The 21719-nt window shown below is 61.5% G+C and overlaps 2 protein-coding genes across 2 annotated transcripts; both read right to left on the bottom strand.

Annotated features, from left to right (window-relative positions):
* Positions 1–2117: 2117 nt before the first annotated feature.
* Positions 2118–10290, bottom strand: NTRK1 (neurotrophic receptor tyrosine kinase 1). The gene is made up of 17 exons (XM_066337726.1): positions 10103–10290; positions 8329–8403; positions 8090–8161; positions 7539–7607; positions 7095–7249; positions 6826–6974; positions 6562–6688; positions 6152–6481; positions 5918–5935; positions 5712–5770; positions 5348–5450; positions 4839–4985; positions 4618–4748; positions 4376–4548; positions 3119–3359; positions 2580–2738; positions 2118–2495 (listed from the first exon to the last, which is right to left on the bottom strand). Exons 1-17 carry the CDS (start codon positions 10288–10290, stop codon positions 2310–2312), a joined length of 2382 nt encoding a protein of 793 aa, XP_066193823.1. The 3' UTR covers positions 2118–2309.
* A 1593-nt stretch (positions 10291–11883) lies between these two features.
* Positions 11884–20830, bottom strand: INSRR (insulin receptor related receptor). The gene is made up of 21 exons (XM_066337727.1): positions 20284–20830; positions 18932–19244; positions 18704–18846; positions 18415–18559; positions 18115–18329; positions 17919–18045; positions 17553–17791; positions 17300–17467; positions 17004–17193; positions 16840–16881; positions 16466–16731; positions 16187–16323; positions 15644–15809; positions 14271–14379; positions 14095–14165; positions 13298–13527; positions 13109–13219; positions 12850–13009; positions 12636–12765; positions 12432–12566; positions 11884–12299 (listed from the first exon to the last, which is right to left on the bottom strand). Exons 1-21 carry the CDS (start codon positions 20822–20824, stop codon positions 12029–12031), a joined length of 3909 nt encoding a protein of 1302 aa, XP_066193824.1. The 5' UTR covers positions 20825–20830; the 3' UTR covers positions 11884–12028.
* Positions 20831–21719: the final 889 nt, after the last annotated feature.

Genomic DNA, 21719 nt, shown 5'->3' with positions numbered 1-21719 from the left:
CCCCCCTCTTCAGTGCTTTTTAAGGTGTCCCCAGGGCGGTGGGGAAATATTGCTCGGGGACGCTCCAGTGGCACTTCAGTGCTGAGATGCCTTTGCAGCCCCCCCGGGAGCCTTAGAGCCAGAGAGGACCGAGACCCCCAAGTGCACTTTGGTGTGGTTGGGGCTGTGTGGGGCCCGTCTCTCCCAGTGCCAGGATCCAGCTGCATTCTCAGCTCCCCTAAACATCCACCCCATCAGGACGGGAACCTCCTCCAACACGACTGATCCTATTAGAGGGGACCTGGGGTCTCCTTAGGAGCTTCTGGGAGGGAGTGGGACTCTCTGAAGAGCAGACCCAGCCCTGCCATGGTCTGAGCCGGTGGCACCAGGGCACAGGAGGGTGGCACAGCTGGGATGGACCCGTGGGGCAGGATGTGGCAGGGGACCACCAGCAGCTGCGTTGGCTGCACGAGGTAGAATAGGGCCCGGGATGCCCCAGCCCGGATGAACCCGGGTTAGCAGGGCCAGGCCCCGGTGCCGCTGGGGCGGCAGCTTCACCAGGGATTGGAGCGTTAATTACCTCATTGCCAGAGTCCATTACGGCTCCCCCCGGAGCAGTGAAATGTAGAAACTTCGGCAGGAGGGAGGGGGGGATAAAATCGATCGCGGGGTGAACCTTAACTCTTCCCTGACCACTCTAAGGGGGAAATAGAGGCATTGCCACGCCATGAAGGAATCTGAGGAACAGATGCAGGAAAGCCCACCCTGTTTAGAGAAAGGGTGTCACCACTACACGTGATCTCTTTTGGGGCATTGGTCTGTGCCAATCTCCAGCATGGGGCTGGAAAAGCTCAAGGTTGTAATCTAGTTCCTTCTTCAAATTAGATAAGAGGGAAAAAGGCCATAAATCACCTTGGGCAGCGATTAGAGACCCCAAGGAAGCAGGTGGGGGGCTCTGCCAGACAGGCTGAGGTCCAGCAGAGCCAGACTCTGCCCATGCCAGCTCCCCATTTCCCAGGGCAAGATGCTCAGCCAGAGGGGCCTGACCCCACTGCAGGGTTTTGGGATGCATTACAGTCTGGGAGCTGCGGGGTGCTGGTGATGGCTCCCATTTCCTCCAGCTGTTGTGTCACATCCAGCCACTGGGCACAGCCAGGTGCCGTGCCCAGCCCCAAGCCCCTCAGCACCTGCCGCAGACCCCCTGACTGTTCCCACCTTGTGCCGTGCCTCAGTTTCCCCTGTGACCCCACCTTCCTCCTGCTTATCTTGGGTCACAGGGGGTAACAAAAGAGCTACCAGGGCTCTGCCTGTGCTGCCTAATTATCCAGATGAAATCAATTCAGCTCCATTATGGTCAAATCCAGGTCTCAACCATTACCAAGGCGGCTGGAGAGCCTGAGGAAGGATGATGAAGTGGATGCTACAGGGCATGTGATAATCCACCAGTTCCGATGAGAGGACACAGGGAAGGGGGGATGTCATTCTTTTGGGGGGATGGGTGTTGGCTTTGTGCTGCAAAGTCCCATCCTCCACTTGGAGCCCTTGGTGAGGAGCCTCAGGCTCCCCAGGCCAGGGTGTGGCACAAGAATCCCTGGAGCGCTGCACAAGGAGGTCCTCATGGCACAGCCAAAACCGTCCCTTTCTGGGCTGGGGATGAGGACGCTATCCCTGCACTGAGCCCCGGCCCCTGGGTACAAAACACAGCATCCTGGGCACATGCCCCAGGCTCCTGGGCACACACCATCGCTGCATCCCAGGCACATATCGTCCCCACATCCTGGGATCCCTGGGACAGCTCCTCCCCTCCAGCTCCTCTCCCCCAGACAGGGCAGCTTCCCTGATGTGAAAAGCCCTTTCTTTCTCCTCAAAATCCCCCCATCCCCCTGCCCAGCTGACACCCCGGAGCACACAGGGGCCAGTGCGGGGGAGACACAGTTTATTATTGACTAGTTTTGCTGCAGAGCAGGTGAGCATGGGTCATCCCAACTCCCCCGGGCAAGCTGAGCCCCCAGCTCCTGCACTGGCACGGAGACCCTGTGCTGGGGTCTCCCAGCTCTGCCCCCCCAGGCCAATCCTCATCAGCCAAGACCTTCCATCCCGGCACTGTGGGAATGCCAAGGAGCCAGACAGCAGGGCCACAGCCCTGGGGGTCCCCCAGCCCAGCCCTCCAGCCCCTCTGGGAGCGGGCTGGCATTTTGCACTATAAATAAGGTTTCAGGCTTTTCCCGCCTTGGGACATCAGTCCAGGGCTGTAAGGGGCAAAGCCATGCCCCTGGGCAGCGGGGCAGGCAGGGGAACAGCAAGGAGCAGAGGATGGGTGAGGCCCCCACTCAGCCCAGGATGTCCAGGTAGACAGGGGGTGTCTTGACGAGGGCCTGGAGGCGGCTGTGGATCTCCTTGATGGGCTGGCGCTGCTGGGGCTCCCGGTGCCAGCAGCTCTGCATGATGGCGTAGACCTCAGAGGGACACGTGCGGGGCCGCTCCAGCTCCCTCCCCTGAGTGATGCATTCGATGGCCTGCAGGAACAGGGATGGAGGTGGGATCCTCCACTCTGGGTACTCCTGGGTGCTGTTACCATCCTCCTTCCCCTGCTCGCTCACCTCGGTGTTGGAGAGCTGGTACCAGGGTTGCTTCCCGTAGGTGAAGATCTCCCAGAGCACCACACCAAAGCTCCAGATATCGCTCTCGGTGGTGAATTTACGATACAGGATGCTCTCGGGAGGCATCCAGCGGATGGGCAGCATGGTCCTGCCCCCCACCTGCCCAGAGCAGGGCTGTCAGTAAAGCAGGGACCCTCTCATTTTCCTTCCCCCATCCCTGGCCCCACTCATTAAGGCCCAAGTTAGATGTAAGGAAGAAATTTTTTACTCTGAGGGTGGCGATGCCCTGGCACAGGTTGCCCAGAGGAGCTGTGGCTGCCCCATCCCTGGAGATATTCAAGGTCAGGGTTTGGAGCAAGCAACCTGTTCTATTGGAAAGCGTCCCTGCAGGTTGAGCTGGATGGCTTCCAAACATCCTTTCCAACCATTCTGTGGTTAAATATGGATGGAGAAGGGGTGGGAGGCAGCAGCCACGAGGGAAAATTGAGTGTGGCCTCTCAGCCCATCACAGAGCAGAGAGCAGAGAGGGAACAGCTCACCCGGTAGTAGTCAGTGCTGTAGATGTCCCGGGACATGCCAAAATCCCCGATCTTCACCACCAGGTCATGGCCCACCAGGCAGTTGCGGGTGGCCAAATCCCGGTGGACGAAGTGGAGGGAGGCGAGGTAGACCATGCCCGAGGCGATCTGTGTGGCGATGTGCAGCATGTGGCCCAGCGCCAGCGGCCCCTGGGGCTGGCCCGGGCCCTGCTCCAGGATCTTGGCATCTGGCCCATGGGACCTGCGGGGCAGAGGGGCTGCTTGGAGGGCAGGGTAAGTGTGGGAGAGGGTGGGCAGAGGGAGGGGAAAGGCTGTGCTACTGGGACAAGGGGTAAATCTAGAGAAGGGTTTACATGGCGGGAAAGGTGCTAACGTGTGTCCGCACAGATACCAGGCACGGGCAAGCACCTGTGTTCACACACACCAGAGAAGGGTGTGTACATTCATGTGTGCGCACATGGGGGAAGAATGTTCACACACACACACACACGTGCATCCTCCCCTGGCACACAAGGGAAAGGCATGAACCTGTGCCCATGTGTGCCAGGGAAGGGAGTGCACACACATGTGCACAGAGGGGAAACACGGGCTGACATGCATGTGTGTGTGCACAGGAGAAGAGCTGTGCTTGTGTGCATGTGCAGGAAGGGTTCCACGCTCACAGGGGAGAGGTGTGTGTGCAAACCTGTGCACGCACCCAGGGGAGGGCACACACACCTGTGCACACACCTAGGGGAGGGCACACAGGCCTGTGCACACACATGGGCTGTCCCTCCGCAGAAGGCAGCGTGTCAGGGCGCACAGGGCGGGTGTGAAAGTGGCAGCGCGTGTGAAGTGGGGCGTGCGAGCCCTGCCGGGGGCCAGCGCGGCTCCGGCCGCCTGCAGCCCCTCGGTGCCTTTGATGCCGAGCGCGGCTGACAGCCCGGCCGGGGCAGCCACGGCCGGGGGCTGGGGGAGCTCTGCTCGGCAGAACCATTAATGCCAACTCCCATAACAATAATCATAAAAGCCACGTCTCAGAGCTCCTCGCGCGGCCACTAAAGCGATGCCTCTGGCAGCACCCCCCGTCTAGCAGCAATACCTGGGGGGGCAATCGAAAAGTCTCTGCTTATTCCAGCTGATGGCCAATCTCTCTCTATTTAAGCCTCTCAGACAGCTAATCTAATCAATATTGCAAGGAGGGCTGCATTAGCAGGGAGCAGGCTGGCTGCACTGATGGAGCAGCAGATGGGGGGCTCCTGTCCCCCCCCGTCCCACCTGAGGAAGCGGTTGAGGTCGCCGTGTTTCATGTACTCAAAGACCATGATGAGGGGCTCGCCCTCCGTGCAGACGCCATAGAACTTGACGATGTGCTCGTGCTGCAGCACCGTCAGCAGCTCGGCTTCACGTTGGAAATCCAAGCGGGCGCTTTCTGTCACCTCCTTCAGCGCCTGCCGGGACACGGCATCAGTGACACCCCCATGGACCCCCCTCATCCCCACACTGTATCCGCTCCTCACCTTCACAGCCACCAGCATCTTCTCCTGCTCGGGGAGGAGGTTGTAGCACTCAGCCAAGAAAACCTTCCCGAAGGCGCCCTCGCCCAGCTCCCACTTCAGCACGATGTCCCGCCGCTGCACATGGTGCACGCCTGGGGGGACCCCCACCCATCAGCGTCCCCCGGGTCGGGTATGAGCACGGGGGGATGCTCAGGGACCGCAGTCCCCAACCCAACCCTTACAGGCATTGCAGAAATACTGGGGGTTCTCGATGAAGTTGCTCTTCAGCCCCTCCAGCTTGCTCTCAGCCGAGGAAAGGGGGCTGCTGCCCAGGTTCATGAAGTGCAGGGACATGGCCAGGTCATCCTCTTGGGCCAGCACGGCTGAGCCTTGTGGAGACAAGGACAAGGCCATCAGGGGATCCCCAGCCCCCCCAGCCTGTGCAGCCAGTGCCAGGCTCTGCCGAGCAACCCCCTGCTCGTCCGGCCCCCGGGGGCCAGGCAGCCTGATCAAAACCATTTAGAGGCTGAATCCATTCCAGGAGTGAATTAGCAGCTGCTGCCCTCTCTCCCGGGGGAGCCAACACCCCTCCACGGGTGTCCCCCAACCCTCGGTCCCCACCCACAGTCCCTTTTGCCACACCTACGACTCAACCCAGGTGGCCACAGTCCCGGCTGCCCCAGGGATGTGGGGACTGGGCTGTCCCCGTGTCACAGCCTGAATATTGAGTCACCAGGTTGGGGGAACTCACGGTTAATGCCAAACTTGGACCGGCGCCCGCACTTGTTGAGCAGGATGAGCATGACAGAGAGGGAGAGGCAGGCAAACACAGCCAGCGCCACAGCCACCGAGACCTGGTGGCAGCGAGGACAGGGCTCAGGTCGAGGTCCCACCAGGTCCCTTTTCTCAGCCCATGGGATGGGAACAAACCCACGAGGTGGTTACAAGCCCCAGGAGATGCCACAGGAAAAACTGAGGCGCTGAGACTCTGTCCTTCATCCCCATCATATACCCCCATCCCACTAGATGCTGATTTGGCTGTCCGCTCGGGATTTGTCCCACCCTCTTGCAAGTGTCCTGGTCCTCCTATCCCAGACTGCAGAGCATCTCCTCACCCCAAATGTGTGCTCATCCGTTGTCTCCACAGGCCCCTCCAGTGAGCTGTTCCTGGTGCCTGGGGTAGGGAGAAGATGTTGGGTGAGTGTGGGGTCCCCATCCCCTGAAACGGCCCTGGCAAGGACCTGGACACCCCGGGATCAATCCTGGGGGCAGGTGGAATGCCCAGTTTAGGGAGGCTGGGGCAGCAATCCTGGCCACTCACCCAGTGGGGACAGAGACACTGGAGCAGCCCAAAGGGAGAGAAAGGAGAAACACTTGTTATTCCTCAGGTAGGAGTACCCCATCCTTCCCCCTCTCATCCCTGGAGAAACTGAGGCCCACCAGGGCTTGTGCAGACAATAGGCAGAGCCCAGTACAACCTGTTCTGCATACCAGGTGTGACACAGCTCCTCTGTAAGACAGGGGAGACCCCAGGCAGCCCCCATCTGGCACCTACCAGGGATGGGCTCCTCAGGGCTGAAGCTGAAGGGATTGTCCATGAACCGCCCCTGGACACTGCGGGTGGCTGAGCCCAGCGGGTTGCGGACCAGGAGGGTGTAGTTGCCATTGTTGACGTGAGTGGGACGGTTGAGCTGGAGGCAGCCGTGGAGGATGGTGGAGTTGTGCTCGTACTCCATGATCTGGGTGCGGATGTAGGGCCCTTCAACCAGAGTCGAGCCATTGAAGAGCCAATGGATGCTGGGGGTGGGGTTGCCATCCACGGAGAAGGGGATGCACCAGGAATGCCGGGGGATGGCTTCATCTAGCAGCAGGATCATGGGGGGAACTGGGAGAGACAGAGCTGGATGGGTTCCTGAGCCAGATCCCCTACCCAGCCCCCACCCCAGCCCCTTCTGGACTGCTCACAGGTGACATTCAGCATCACACTGTCTTCGGCAGGCCCTGCCGCGTTCTCTGCCTGGCACGTCAAGTCCTTGTGGTTGAGGTAGAAGGAGATGTTGTTGATCTCCAGGACAATCTCCCAGTCTGAGAGCTGCAGGGAGTACCGGGACAGGATGAGCAGATGACACTCCACAAGCCTGGCCAGCTCCTGCATGCCCCAATGCCCACCCCACCAGTGAGAGGATGCTGGGAGGGGTCCTGGTCATACCCCTGGAAGACTGAGCTTGCCTTGGTGACAACGAGCAGCTCGGGTCCCACCTCGGGGACCACCCACTCTGCAGTGGCCGGTGGGTCAGCACTGATGTGGCAGGTGAGGTTGACACTGTCCCCTTGGCGCAGCACCACCTCGGGGGGCTCGATGTGGACGATCGGGGGGTCTGCAGGGGGAGGAAAGGTGAGCCACATGTATCCCTGTGTCCCACACTGTCCCCGGCCAAACGGCTCAGGACAGGGAACAAACCCAGGAGCCAAACCCAGGGGGGTCCCCAGCCACGTACCACAGGCGTGGAGAACCTGGCTGCCCAGGGGCACCTGCACGCTGCCCTCCCAGCAGAGCAGAGACTGGTTCCCCAGTTCAGCCCGGCTGCTGTTCTGCCACAGCTGCAGCCAGCGGAGGCTACAGGAGCAGTTGAAGGGATTTCCCACCAAGATGCTGTGATGGAGCAGGGAAGAGAACACAGGCTCAAAAGGGCTCCAAAGCCCCCACACATTTGTGTATGTCCCAGCAGAGAAAGCCAAGGCTGCACCTGGGCACCCCAGCCCTCGGCTTTATGTCACACATGACCCACGTGCCACCCCTGTCCCTGTCCCCACACCCATGGATGTGAGAGCCACCATCTCACTGCATCCCCAGCTCTGTCCCTGCCTCTGTGTCACTTGAGGGGTACATCCCCAGTGGGAGATACTCTGCACCCGCCTCCCCCCTCTCCCTCATCACTCACAGCTCTTGCAGGGGCAGATGCTGGAAGGTTTTCCAGGAAAGGCTTTGCAGTGCATTGGAGGAGAGATTCCTGTTGGGAAAAACCCCATCAGCCGCCCCTCCCCACTCAAACTCCCATCCAACATCACCCTGCTCCGCAGAGGATCTGGCCGTGGCACGGGGCAGCACCGAGGCCACCACTGTCACACCATGACCAAGCTAAAACAGCTCTGCCAGGTGTGCCACCAGCCTTCAGGGAGTCCCATGCACCCCAGGACGGGGTCCCTCCCGCTCTCGGGGGACCCCTCCCGCAGCGGGGCAGCACGGGGCTCCCGGGGGGGCTGGAAGCTGCCCGCACTCCTGCCCAGATCGATGGTTTCCCACTCAGCAGCAGAGCCCCGCGTGGCCCCCCCGGCCAGGCTGATGTGCCCGTGGGCAGCGGGACACCATCGATCTTTGCCCGGGCGCGGGGACCGGCCACCCTACACCGGGAGCAGAGCCCGCGGGGACGGGGCGCTGATCCCCGAACGGGGGAGGGTGTTGAGGGAGGGAAGTGGGGAAGGGGAGACTCACACGTGGCTCAGCCTGGGGGTGTCCAGGAAGGCATCGGCAGAGATCTGCTGCAGCCCCGACCTGGAGATGGTGCTGAAAGGGAGGGGAGGGCTGAGCACCTGCACTGTGCATCCTGGATCTCCATTCGGGGAGCATCCCCTGAGACTCCTTGCAGTGGGATTGAGCTCTGAGGTCCCCCCTCCAATAGCCCTTCCCTCTCCCCATTTCCCTGTGCAGGGACCCCTCCCCGGGGTGCTCACAGGTTCCTGAGGTCCCGCAGCATCCTGGTGTCAGCTCGGGTCAAGGTCGTCAGTGCCTGCTGGTTCTCAATGATGCTGGAAGGCAAAGGAGGGGGGTCAGGCTAGCAGCCCAGGACCCCTCATGCCTGGGGCTGTTGGCAAAGCGTGGGGCAGGGGGAGCGAGAGGGGCACAGCTCTCCCACTCCCCAGGCTGTGCCAGCAATACAGCCCACAGCCAAGGATGGGGACAAGGATGGAGCTGAGCCGCCTCAGTTTTCCCCGGGATGAGCTGGGAAGAGGGGGGAATGGCAGCAGGTGATCTCGATGGTGCTGAGCCCCCTGTCAGTGCGAACTGTGTGGGGTCAGGGCTGAGCCACTGCTTAGAGCCTGTGGTCTCACCCACAGATTGAGTTTGCTGGGTCTCAGCCCCATTCACCCTTTGGGTCCCCACCTTTTCTCACACCCCATGGTGTCCCGCACTGTGACAGGGGCACCACTGTCACTGTCCCCCCACCCATTTATCCAGGCAGGAGATGAAGAAATGCCTCTTTGGGAGCAGGTGCAGGATTTTTCCCTGCCCCACCCCACAGGCTGCTCTTGTGAACCCCAAATCACAGAGGCTGGTTAATTTGGGTTCAGATCCACACCAAGGGGGTTTTCGTCCTACTGACCCTGGTGGGAATGGGACGAGAGCAGCTGGGGCAGTGAGATGGCTGCAGGCCTCGGGGACCACCATCCCCCCCACCGCCCACCCCACCCCACCAGCCAGCAAACAAAGAGCTGGCAGCGCCTGTGGCGCAGCATCCCCTGGCACATGGGGAAACTGAGGCACGGAGACACCGCAGCCAGTCCCCAGTAATGCGGCACAGGCAGGGCTGTGTTGGGGAGAAACCCCAGGAATTGGGGCACTTTGATATCCTGCAGCATCCCGACCCCCCATTCCCCCAGCACCCTCCTCATCTCGGCTCGCTCCAGCCCTTGTCTCCACACCACACATCCTGGAGCAGGCGAAGGAGTGAGAGCTGAGTAGATCCTCCAAAACGGCAAATTTGGGGTGTGTCCCCCCAGCATGCCAACCCACTGGCCCCAGGGCACAGTGACAGCCCCAACAGGAAGGGGACAAGCGGCTCCCCACACCCCTGCCCTGCCCAGCACGGTATGGGTGCTCCCTGCCCGGGGTCCCCGCTGCACCCTCAGCGTGTTGCTGTGGTTGGCATCGCCACAGGAAGGGGTGAAGGTCTGCCCCCAGCCCCTCGCTTAATCCCTGGGGGGATGCTGCAGCCCCCCCATCCCATCTTTCCAGCCCCCAATGCCCCCCACCAAGCAGGCACTCTGCCCACAGCGATCCCAGCCCATCCCGTGATCCCTGCTCCATCGCTGCTCCAGCCCAGCCCCGCCATCCTGTCCCCGAGCTAATCACCTCCATCCCCGTCACCCCACTGCCCAGTCCCTCAGCTCTGCTGCCCGCAGCCACAATTATCACCAGTATCATCACTCCCAGCCCCTCTGCCTGGTCCCCAAAATCCATCACTCCCAACTCCATCATCACCATTCCGAGCTCTATCACCGCCAATTCCATCGCTGCCCCAGCCCCATCACCGTATCTCTCAACCCCGTCGCCCCCAGCTCCTCTGCCTGGCCCTTGAGCTCTGTCACCCCCATCTCCATCACTCCCAGCCCCGCCATCCCCAATCTCCGTCGCTCCCAGCTCCACCGTCCTGTCCCACCACTCCCAGTCCCTCTGCCCGGCGTCTGAGCCCCGACCTCCGGCCCCACCGGCCCCGGCCCCACTCACACGTCGGTGAAGCTGCCGGTTCGCAGCAGCGGGGCCAGGCTGCCCACGGTGTCGGGCTCCCGGCAGAGCAGGATCCCGGCCCGGGGGCAGCGGCAGGGCCGGGGGCAGGGACCGGCAGAGCCCGGGGCTGGCAGGGACAGGGGCAGGAGCAGCGCGGCCAGGCAGAACCAGGCGGGCAGCGGCGGCATCGCGGGGCCGGTCCCGGTGCCGGTGCCGCTGCTGCCGGTGCCGCCGACCCCCGCACTTGCCCGGCAGCCCGAGCACGGGGCCGTGCGGGGCTTAAAAGCAAGGCAGGACCGGCCTCCCGGGAGGGGCCGGCGGCTCCCCCCGCCCCGGCACCGCCCCCGCCCCGGCCCGAGACACCCGCGGCCGTGATTCACCGGCACCGGGAAGGCTCCTACCCGCGACAGGGGGATTCCGCACACGGGTAACCACCACGAAGTCCGTCCGTGCCCTGCCCGCGCCCCGCCTATGCCCTGCCTAGACCCCTGCACCCTGCCGGTGCCCTGCCGCCACCCTACCCGCACGCTGCCAGCCTACACCTGCACCCCCAGCCCCACCAAGTGGATCCATCCCACCACTGGAAAACCCCAAAATCCTGGGGCACACCCGTGCACACGCGTGTACACACAGACGCGCATATCCGCTCCAGAGCCTGGCTCAGAGCCGGCTGCAATACAAGGGACATGGCTTATTACCACCCCGGGGGCCACTTACAGTCTCCAAGCTGTCCTACCTCTCCGCCGCTGCCCCCAAATCTCGAGGCATGATGGGCTCTCCTGGCTCAGGCTCTTCCTCAGCACCCCGTTATGTGGGGGCACAGAGATGCTGGAGACGGGGGGACGTTTGGTGGCACAGTGGCCTCGTCCCCAGCTGTCACCTCCCGCCAGGACCCATCCTCGTCCTCCTCCCCGAGGTGGGGCAGGGTAGGACTGCTTTGCACGGCCCCACAGGGTTCCCCATCCCCGCCAGGTTGCTGTTTGTCTCCCAGCTAGCTCGGAAGCACGTCGGGGGTGGCTCATCTGTGCGCTGAGTTTAGCCCGTTCTCAGCCTGCACCCTTCCCCCACGGCTCAGTCCCCGGCGCATCTCTACCGCCAGCCCCCAGTGGCACCCATGGGGCCACGGTTTCTTTGGGGTGACCTCCCGTGGGTCCCACTGGACACCCCACCAGCTGCCCGCGGCAGAGCAGACCAGTGGCTGTTGCCACATCCTCCTAAATTCCACTGCTTTGACGTTTTTCTCAAGAAACGCCTCCGGTTTGGGCACCGCAGGGCAAAGCCGCAGGACACAGATGGGACTGGCCAAGTGGGAAGCCCCGTGCGCCGCCCCCCTGTCCCGCGACCCCCCCAGGCCAGACACTGCCACAGCCGAGCTTCATCCCCTTTATTCGCCCTCAGATTAGGCAGCGACGCCCCTTCCGTGGACCAGCACGGCCTCGGCACTGGTCCGTGTGCAGGAGACTGTGGAGAGACATCAGGGCAACCCCAGGCTTCTCCCGCTGCAGGGAGTTTCCTCGCCTGTAAAAGGTGTGGGGATCACAGCGGTGGCTCACCTGTTTGCCAGGCAGCTGGGGAGCGACGACAGAGGCCGATTAATGGGGCACCCAAATGCCAAACCCTGCTACCCATTCCCATACCCACATTATCCCACCCCCCCAAAAAAGTAAGGAAAGACTGGGGTGTTCTTCTCCCAACCAGCAGCCCCCCACTCCCTCCACCCCTTCTTGGAGCACCCCCAATTTATTTTCAGCAGGAAAATGCATCCCATGGAACATCCATGCGTTGCTGCCACCCTCTTCCCAAGGCACCCACTCCTTGGCTGGGCCCTTGGAAGCAATAAATAATGCAGGAGGTCCCAGCAGTGGGGGGTGGCTGGAGAAGGGCGTGGGGTGCAGAGTCCAGCGGGGGTCCGAGGACACCCCGGGGTCAGAGTGAGGCTGTCCCGTTGGGGAGCTGGCCTGGGCTGTGGTCCTTGTGTGTGGGCAGGGGGGTCGTGGGGGGCTCATCCTCCTCGGGGGATGGATCTGTCTCAGTGTTGGAGGGTTCTCCTGAGCCGTGATGGCCATTCTCGTGGCTGTAGAAGAAGGAGAGGGTGCGGAAAGCAGGCGCCATGTGGTCCTTGATGCGCTCCAGGAGCTGGATGAAGGAAGGGCGTTGGCGTGGGTTCTGCTGCCAGCACAGGCACATCAGCTCGTGGCTGCAGAGAGAGGACACCTGCTAGCTTTGGGGTGCCCTAAACAGCACTCCCAGCACCACAGACAACAGGATTTCCCCTGCCAGCCTTTCCCACAGCAGGGTGGGGCTGTGAGGGGCTGTCCCCAGCACTCACAGTTTGTCGGGGCAGTTCTCGGGCCTCTCCAGGATGCCGTTGTCCATGACAAAGCGCAGGACCTGCTCGTTGGACATGCCCTGGTAGGGCTGCTCGGCCAGCGTGGCGATCTCCCACAGCACCACCCCGAAGGACCTGCCGGAGCACCGCTGCTCAGCCAGGGGGTCCCAAAATCCCCCTGGCTCTGCCCTCCTCAGCACCTACCAGACGTCAGACTGCGTGTTGAAGATGCCATCCTTGAGCGCCTCGGGGGACATCCAGCGCACGGGGAGCAGCCCCTTGCCCCCTTTCCGGTAATAATCCGTCTCATAGATATCCCGGGTCATGCCAAAATCTGGCAGAAGAGGAAGAGGAGGAGGAAGGTGTGAGCAGCAGGAGGCCCAGGGCTGGCACACGCTGCCCACCGCTGCCCACTCACCTCCAATCTTGACGGTGAAGTCCTCGGACACCATGCAGTTGCGGGCAGCCAGGTCCCGGTGCACAAACTTGTTGGCGTTGAGGTAGGCCATGCCATCGGCGATCTCCCCCGCCATCTGGATCATGTCCTTGAGCGATGGTGGTGGCAGCCCGGGGTTGTTCTGCATCGTGCACAGAGTCAGGGCTGGGTGAGGGGCGCACCAGGACCCCCCTGGAACAGGGTGGGTGTCACTTTTCCTGGCACCTGACCAGCCCCTCACCTCGGCTTCAGGCCTGAGTGAACGCAGGTAGCTCTTCAGGTCCCCACGTGTCATCAGCTCCATAATGACCAAAGCAGGCTGGCCCTGGGATACAACGCCGAGCAAACGGACCTGCAGGGACAAAGAGGGCTGGCATGTGAGTGGCCAGACCCCCCATGTCCCCTCCCTCTCCCTCAGCTGCCCACCTACCACATGGTGGCACTTGAAGGCTTTCATGACAGAGGCCTCGTTGAGGAACTCGATGCGCTCTCGCATGGTGGCCAACTCGTTGACAGTCTTCAGGGCGACCTTGGTCTCCTCTCCCTCCGTGACCAGCCCCAGCGCCACCCCCTCATACACCATCCCAAAGGAGCCCTGTCCCAGCTCCCGGATCACTGTGATCTTCTCCCGGGACACCTCCCATTCATCAGGCATGTACACTGTGAGGTGAGTGGGGATCACCCCATCCCCATCACTGTACCTAACCCTATCTGCATCCCCATACGCATCTTCATCCCATCCCCATCTCCATGTCATCACCATCCTCCTCCCTGTCCCCATCCCTATCCCCATCTCATTCCCATCTCTGTCTCCATCTCCATCCCCATCTCCACTCCCATACTCATCTCCACTCCATCCCATCCCATCTCCATCCCATCCCATCCCATCCCATCCCATCCCATCTCCATGCCATGCCATGCCATCCCATCTCCATGCCATGCCATGCCATCCCATCTCCATCCCATCCCATCTCCATCTCATCCCATCTCCATCCCATCTCTATCCCATCCCATCCCATCTCCATCTCCATTCCATCTCCATCTCCATCCCATCTCCATCCCATCCCATCTCCATGCCATGCCATGCCATGCCATGCCATGCCATGCCATGCCATGCCATCCCATGCCATCCCATCCCATCCCTGTCCCCTCCAGTGGGACCCCAGTAAAGAAAGGGCTCGGTGGCCCTTTGGGGTGGTCCCTGCCTGTCCACACATCCCCACGTACTGTCCGAGGCGCTGAAGTACTCGGGGTTGACGGATGCATAGAGAGTCCCGCTGGGGTACCCGTCATTGTTCCTGTCAGGGGTGGGCAGTGCTCAGAGCTGCTGCCTCCCCCCAGCCCTTCCCAGCTCTGGTTCTGCGGGACCCTGCCCCAGCCCTGGGGGTGCAGGGGGCTGTTACCTCTTCTTGTTGTAGAAAAAGACAAAGATGGCCAGGCAGGAGATGAGCACCATGAGCGCCACCGGTGTGACAGTGAGCAGTACGTAGAAGCTGCTGGACTCTTCCTCGGCTGCCAGGAGCAGGCGGCCGTGGGTCAGGGTCCGGGCACTCATCCCACCTCACATGGGACACCTGTCCCACCACCACCACTGGGCTGGAGAAGGGGAGCTTCCAGCTCTCTAGACCAGCAGCACCCTCTGATCCCTGTTTGCCCCTGTTCCAGAACATCCCTCAATCCTCCAAATCCCCCAATCTATCAGCAAATTCTTTTGTCCCAGTGTCCCACTCCAGCAGCATCCCCCAATCCTTCAGCTCCTCAGTCCAGCAGCGTTCTTGGATGAAAGATGGGAAGAAGACCAGCCTGGCTGAGAAGAGGTCTTGGGCTGGAACTCAGGGAGAAAAGAGAGGTTCTGACCTTCAGAAGAGGGGGCAGGAAGTTCAAGAGGATCTGAGGGAGCTCAGGACAAGAATGAAAATTAGAAGCGCCAAAACCCAACTAGAACAGAATCTGCCAATAAAAAGTGTTTCTATAAACCCATCAGTACCCAAGGGAAAGAGGAGAAGAAAGTGAGTGCTGGGCACCATTGAGGAACCTCAAATCCTGGTGTCAGTTTTGGACCCCTCCTGACAAGAAAGACCTTGAGGGGCTGGAATGTGACCAGAGAAGGCAACAGAGCTGGGGAGGGGTTTGGAGCACCAGGAGCACCTGAGGGAGGTGTGGGGGGGGCTCAGCCTGGAGAAAAGAAGGCTCAGGGGGACCTTCTGGCTCTGCACAACTCCCTGCCAGGAGGGGGCAGCCAGCTGGGGGTCAGGCTCTGCTCCCAGGGAACAGGGACAGGACCAGAGGAAGTGGCCTCAATTTGCACTAGGGGAGGTTTATATTGGATGTTGGGAAAAACTGGAGAGCACTGGAGCAGGCTACCCAGGGCATTGGTTGGAGTCTCTGTCCCTGGGGGGATTTACAGACATGTGGATGTGGCACTTGGGGACATCGGTTAGCGATAGCCTTGGCAGTGCTGAGAGAACAGCTGGACTTGCTGGTCTTGGAGGCCTTTTCCAATCCAAATGATTCTGTGATTCTATGATGCTCCAGTGTCTCAGGCCAGGATCATCTCTCAACCACTCAGCTTCTCAGTCCAGCAACAACTCCCATCTTCAGCAGCCTGGCCCAGAAGCATCCCCTGACCCCCCCATGTCCCACCCCAGCAGCACAGCCCAATTCCCCAGTGCCCTGGTCCAGCAGCACCCTCTAAGCCCCAGCTCCCCAACCCCACAGCCACCCCCTCCCTGCCTGCCAAGGTCCCTGTCAATGTCCCCCTGTCCCCTGCAGGTACCTGGCCCCAGGATGTAAAACTTGACAAGTCCTGTCCATGAGCCGTTGCCAGCCAGGGAGGTGGCCCGGACCTTGGCTGAGTAGTTCCCTGGCTGGAGCAGAGCCAGGTGGACACCTCCATACTTGGAGTAGCGGTGGCGTGAAACACAGACAACAGTGGTGACCTCCTGGAGAGGACAATGTGGGGTGGCAAAGGGGCTTCATCCCCCCCAGACATGTGTAAGCCTTGGGAGAGAGATGGGATGGGATGGGATGGGATGGGATGGGATGGGATGGGATGGGATGGGATGGGATGGGATGGGATGGGATGGGATAGAATGGCATGGCATGGCATGGAGATGAGATGGGATGAGATGGGATGGGATGGGATGGGATGGGATGGGATGGGATGGGAGGCACGGCACAGCATGGCACAGCAGAGGACAGGATGGGACAGGATGGCATGGCATGGCACAGCACGGCATGGCACAGCATGGAAAGGGTGCTGTGCCCCTGTAACCAGACCTGGCAGTGCTGGGCAGGGGCTGCCACAGGGGGTTCTCACCTCAGTCTCCCGGCTGTACTTTATCTCATACTTGAGGATGAGCCCGTTTGGATTCCTGGGCTCTTCCCAGCGCAGCAGGACACTGTTCTTACCCGCCGGCTCCCATGTGACATTCCCAGGAATGTTGTCAGCTTGCACTGGAGAGGGGCACAGGGGAAGTCAGCTCCTGGGGGCATCACGTGGACCCCAACTCGCTGCCAGTTCCCCATCTCGACAACATCCCAGCGCATCCCAGCATGGCCAGGGTGGGGTTTGGAAGGGAGGAGGCTGGGGACCCACGCTCGGGCATGGTCCTGGCGAAGACGAAGGTGGCGGCGCTGCAGCCCACGGTGTGCGCGGCGTGGTTGCAGGCATGGATGTCGATGCGGTACTCGGTGAAGTGGCGCAGCTGCGACAGCACTGCCCGGTCACGCACCACCTTGTCCTCGAAGATCTGGAAGTGAGGCTTGGGCTCGCCTCCGGGGCGGCCTGGGGCCGGCGGCTCCACTGAGGAGGTGTTGGCCGGGGATGTGACAGCCACCACGTCCCTGCGCTGCTTTGGAGTCCTGCAGGACATGGAGACAGGAAGTTGTGGGCAGTCAAGGCCCCGGGATTGTCCCCCAAAATTGATCAGGGGAGGGGAAATCTCCCAGGCTGATGTGATCCCGACTCACCTCTGTGGGTTCTTATTAATGGACGTCACCTTCCAGGGTGGCCTAAGACAGCAGGAGATCAGTTAAAGGGTCTGCCAGGAACAGCCACTGGACCCCCCACCCAGGCAGACCCACGCACCCAGCTTGAGGCAGCCCCCCAAAGCAGGGACCCCCCCAGATGGCACCTGGGGATGGTGATGGAATTGTGGAGGAAGTTCTCAAACTTCTTCTGGAAGGACTCGGCTTCACCCTCCATGCGGAGCTGCCCGTCAGTGGGGCGGCAGGGGCAGCACCTCTCCTCCACATCCTGCTCCCCCTCGGGACCATCCCCAAACCCAAAGCGCGTGTCTGCACTGCTGGTGGGCAGCTTCAGGCCTGTGGGCAGCAATGGGCAGGGCTGGCAGAGCCTGGCTCAGTGCCACAGTCTCTGTTCTGCTCATGTCCTTGGCTGCTGTGCTGCCCCTGCCCTGCCTGGCCTCACCTTTGTGGCAGTAGTCATTGATGTAGAGCTCCATGTCCTCAGCCAGCTGCTGCCACAGCACCAGGTAGTAGATGATGTTGCCGTTGCGTTGCGTGGGCGGCTTCCAACGCACCACGATGTGGGAGGAAGAGTTGGACATGGAGATGACATCCCGGGGCACTGTTGGAGCTGGGATAACGCGGGGGTGGTCAGTCTTTCCTGGTGGGGTCCAGCACGGCACCCCCAGCCCCCTGCCAGCCCCTCAGCCCCTCACCTGCTGGCATGGTGCGTATGTAAACCACTTCGCTCTGTGCCCCATAGTTGCGTCCTTCCTCAGCCGTGGTGAGGGTGATGGCGCGCACGAAAATAGCGTATTGAGTCCAGGGACGGAGGTTGAGCAGCATCACCCCTGGCTCCTGCTCACTGCTCAGTGGCAGATCCACGTCCAGCACGTTCCAGCTCTGGGCCCCACAGGCGTCTTGCCCCACATACTCAGACACATTCTGGAAGGGTCTGTCCCACACCAGGCATCAGGGAGGGTCCTGGGACCCCTGGGTGTCCAGCAGGAACAAAGGACACCATGGGCTAGGATTCCCAAGCCCTCCGCAATGGAGACAAGAGGGCGACAGGGACCACTTACGACTCCTTGTAGTAGACGATGAAACTGAGGAGGTCCCGGTACTCGGGGGGCCGGTACCGCTCCCACTTGAGGAAGATGCGATCGGACTCGGTGACATTGGAGATGAAGCGCAGGGTCTGGGTCTTACCTGTGGGGAGGAGGCAGGGCTCAGGCAGAGGGTCATGGCACTGCCAGTTGTCCCTGTCCCTGTACTCACAGGACGCCCGGTCCCCATTGGTGCGGGGGTTGATCTCTGCCTTGTTCTGCCGCCCCTTGGTGCCTGTCACCTCCTCCATGCGATAGATCTCGGCCAGGCACAGCTTAGGATTGAATGCAAAGTACATCTTGCCCACGGGGATGGAGAGGATGTGGTGGCTCCAGTCCCAGAGCTGCTGCAGGTTCTGGTTGTCCAACACATAGAGGGTGTAATTCCTAAGGGAGGAGATGCGGATGGAGGCAGTGGGCAAGTGCACCTTCAGAGCCACATATCCCCCCCCTAAACCCACACCATCCTCACCCATCCACCATGGAGTCACCACGGATCAGTTTGAGGTTCTTGAAGAAAGACAAGGAGACAAGGGCGAAGGAGTGTTTGATCTTCAGGAAGCCCGTGATGGTCTCAATGAGCCCCAGGCTGCTCTGCAGCTCCGAGGCCAGGTTATCTGGGAATGACACACTGCATGAGCTCAGGGAGAGGAGCACCCCTCCATTAATTCACTCTGCAAGGGAAAAGACCCCTTCCTCCTCCCCCTGCCCTCCACAGCAGCTCTCCCAGCCAGGGTGGTGGGGCCAGGTCTGGCACTCACAGCCGCGGCGGATGTTGAGGATGAGGTTCCCCTCGATGAGGGTGCAGCCTCCCAGCTCCTGTGCTGCCTGCATCGAATCAATGGTCTTGGTGCCCACCTTGCACTCCTTGGGACACAGCCCCTCGCACTTGTGGCAGAACATGCTGTGAGCAGGGTGACAGGGACGGGATGTGAGCCGGCCAACGTGCCACCACTGTGCCTCTGCTGGGGCACTGGGGACACCCCCACCTGCTCTCATTCCTGGTGTATCCCGAGGGACACTCGGAGAGGCACTGCTGCTGGTGGATGACGAACTTGGAGGCATCGCGGGGGTTGTCAGAGACTTTGCGGAGGCTGGCGCAGTACTCGGCGGTGACACAGCGCCAGCCCTCGTACTCGTAGGTGCGGGGCGGGCACGAGGGCAGGCAGTGCCCGTTGAAGTGGAAGTGGCGGCAGGCGACACAGGCCCGTCTGTCGCGGGGGCGGCCACAGCCCCCCAGGCACTCGGGGTGGCAGCACTCGCCCGCCGCTGTGCACGCCGAGCCCACGCCGCACGGGCACACTAAGAGGGGAGACACGGCACGTGGGCATGAGGGAACAACGGGCACAGACCCCAGCCTTGGGCAGCACAGCTGGGATTGGGGGCCGGGTGTACACGGGGGAGAGGAAAGAGGTGGGAAGGGCTCCGGAGGCAGCTGGCATCCTCCAGGGCTGGGGGAAAACAGGAGTGAGGGTGCGATAGAAAGATGGAGTGATGCAGGGATGGAGGGATGGATGGTGGGATGAAGGGATGCAGGGAGGGAGGGACATGGGGATGGATGTGGTGATGGAGGAATGCAGGGATGGAGGGAGGGATGGATGGTGGGATGAAGTCAGGAATGTGACGCAAGGATGGAAGGATTCAGGGACAGGAGGAGGAGCTGCTAGGACATGGGGATGTGAGAATGGAGGAAGAAAGGGAAGGATACAGGTATGCAGGGAGGGATACTGGGAGGTAGGGATGGATTAATGGAGGGGTGGATGGAGGCATGGCAGTGCCGATGGAGGGGTGCACAAAAGGATGGAGGAACAGATGGATGGCCATGTGGGCCTGGCTGGGCAGGTGGGTTGATGGGTGGCTGAGTGAGCAGCTGGATGGATGGATGAAGGGCTGCATGGAGGGACAGGGGGACAGACGGATGGACAAGGGGGCCTTGGCCCATGCTGAACCCCATCTGCCCAGTGTATCCAGGCTGGGGCCACAGCCGAGGTTGCAGCCCTGATAAGAATCTGTGTTTATAGTACATATTTCATTACCAAGTCTCCTGTTTACAGCAAACGAGCTCAGGAGGGGCCTGTATTTACCTCGCTGCTGGGAAAACACAGCAGCTGGGAGCTGGCCTCTCCTCGGAGGATGATACAGCACGGATCTGGTTACCCCACCGTGCTGCCGGCATGGCACACTCCCAGCAGCAGGGAAGCCACAGCCACACGCTGGGCCTGCCATTCTCAGGTGGCTCCACCAGCACGTCCAATGCCCTCCCAGTTTGCCCCACAGCGCAGACCAGCACCATCCCAGAAAAGCAGCCGGCATGACTGGGACCCGTGTCACTTGCACCCACCTTTCTGGCAGTAGCTGGAGGTCCAGCAGCGATAATCCAGCTGTCCATTGACACTGGTCTGCACACAAGGCTTCTCCACATCCAGGATGCCTGGGCAGACATCAGCACACTCTTCAGCCAATTTATTGCCAACGATGTAGGTGCTGTCCGCCGTGTCGGCCAGCAGCAGCCCCCAGTCGATGGTGGAGAGGTGGCAGAGCTCCTGGTTGCGCTCAATGCGCACTGAACCACGAAGGATGTGGCCCAGGCTGTGCAGCCCCACGTCCCGCAGGTGTGGCATCTCGAAAATGACCAAGGCATAGTTGAAGAAGAGGTTGGTGCCGCGGATGACGGAGAGGTTGGGGAAGAGATCCCGCAGACTCTCCAGCCCGTAGACACGGAAAAGGAGCAGGTACTCTGTGATCATGAGCAGGCGAGGGAAGCTGAGCCCCCGAAAGTCCTCGGCACCCGTGGTGAACATCAGCAGGATCTGCAGGTTGCCTTCGATGATGGAGCAGTTCTCCAGCTTCTGGAGCTGGGAGACGTCATTGCGGATGTCCATGCTGCCGCAGACTGGGGTAGCGAGAGGGGGACCCCATGGGCAGCAGGGATGGGGCAGCTGACCCCCACCCCCACCCAGGGACCCCCAGGTAATGCTCGTGAGGGTTTAATATCCTGGTGCTGCCTGTCAAACGTGGCTGGAATTGGTTTGGGTGGCTGGGGAGACGCGAGCAGCTCTGACAGCAGCCGGCGTGCTGCGGCTCTCCGGGGCACAGCGCGTCCATCAGCAGTGATGCTAACCAGCCCTGGCAGGCCAGGCGCCTGCCCTGCCCCATGTCAGCCCCAGAACCGTGTCCCAGCCCTCCTGCCCACCCTGGGGGAAGCTGTCTGGGGGTGCAGATGACTTTTCCCCCTTCCCCGAGTTGTGGGGCAGCTGTGGGGGCTCACGGATCTCCCCACTCACGGACACAGTTACCCAGTGAGTGGCAGCTCCAGCGAGGTTGTCGCCATTAACTCCCCCTCGTGCCCAGACAGGTAATGGGGCATGCAAGGCTACCACAGGTGTCCACGTGGCACTGCCCCAGCCCCACATTGGCTGCCCTGGGGCTTTTCCACCCAGAAATGGGCAGCATGAGCCTCAGCACCTCCTGTTTCCTCATCCCAGCAGAGATGTGAGAGCCAGAATAAGCAAACAGCTTCCCACCGACAGCATCCCCAGCCAGAAACCAGGTCCAGGTCCTGGAGGGGACCAGGTGTGTGCGTCACCTCTCGCCTGTCCACTGCCAGCCGGGGCCAGCAGCTCATGTCCTTGTGACCTCATGCCCGGTGGCGTTTTTCCCCTCTTGGTGTCACCCATGAACTGTGGGCAATGTGGCCTCATAGGCACTGTGGCCCCGTGGGCACTGTGGCTCTGGCAGCTGCCCGTAGCCCCTCACCCCAGCACCACACCAGGTTCA

This window comes from Sylvia atricapilla, chromosome 30 (genome assembly GCF_009819655.1).
Source record: "Sylvia atricapilla isolate bSylAtr1 chromosome 30, bSylAtr1.pri, whole genome shotgun sequence".
Taxonomy (NCBI): Eukaryota; Metazoa; Chordata; class Aves; order Passeriformes; family Sylviidae; genus Sylvia; species Sylvia atricapilla.
The sequence above is the reverse complement of the archived record's forward strand: the minus strand, read 5'-3'. Positions and strand labels throughout refer to the sequence as shown.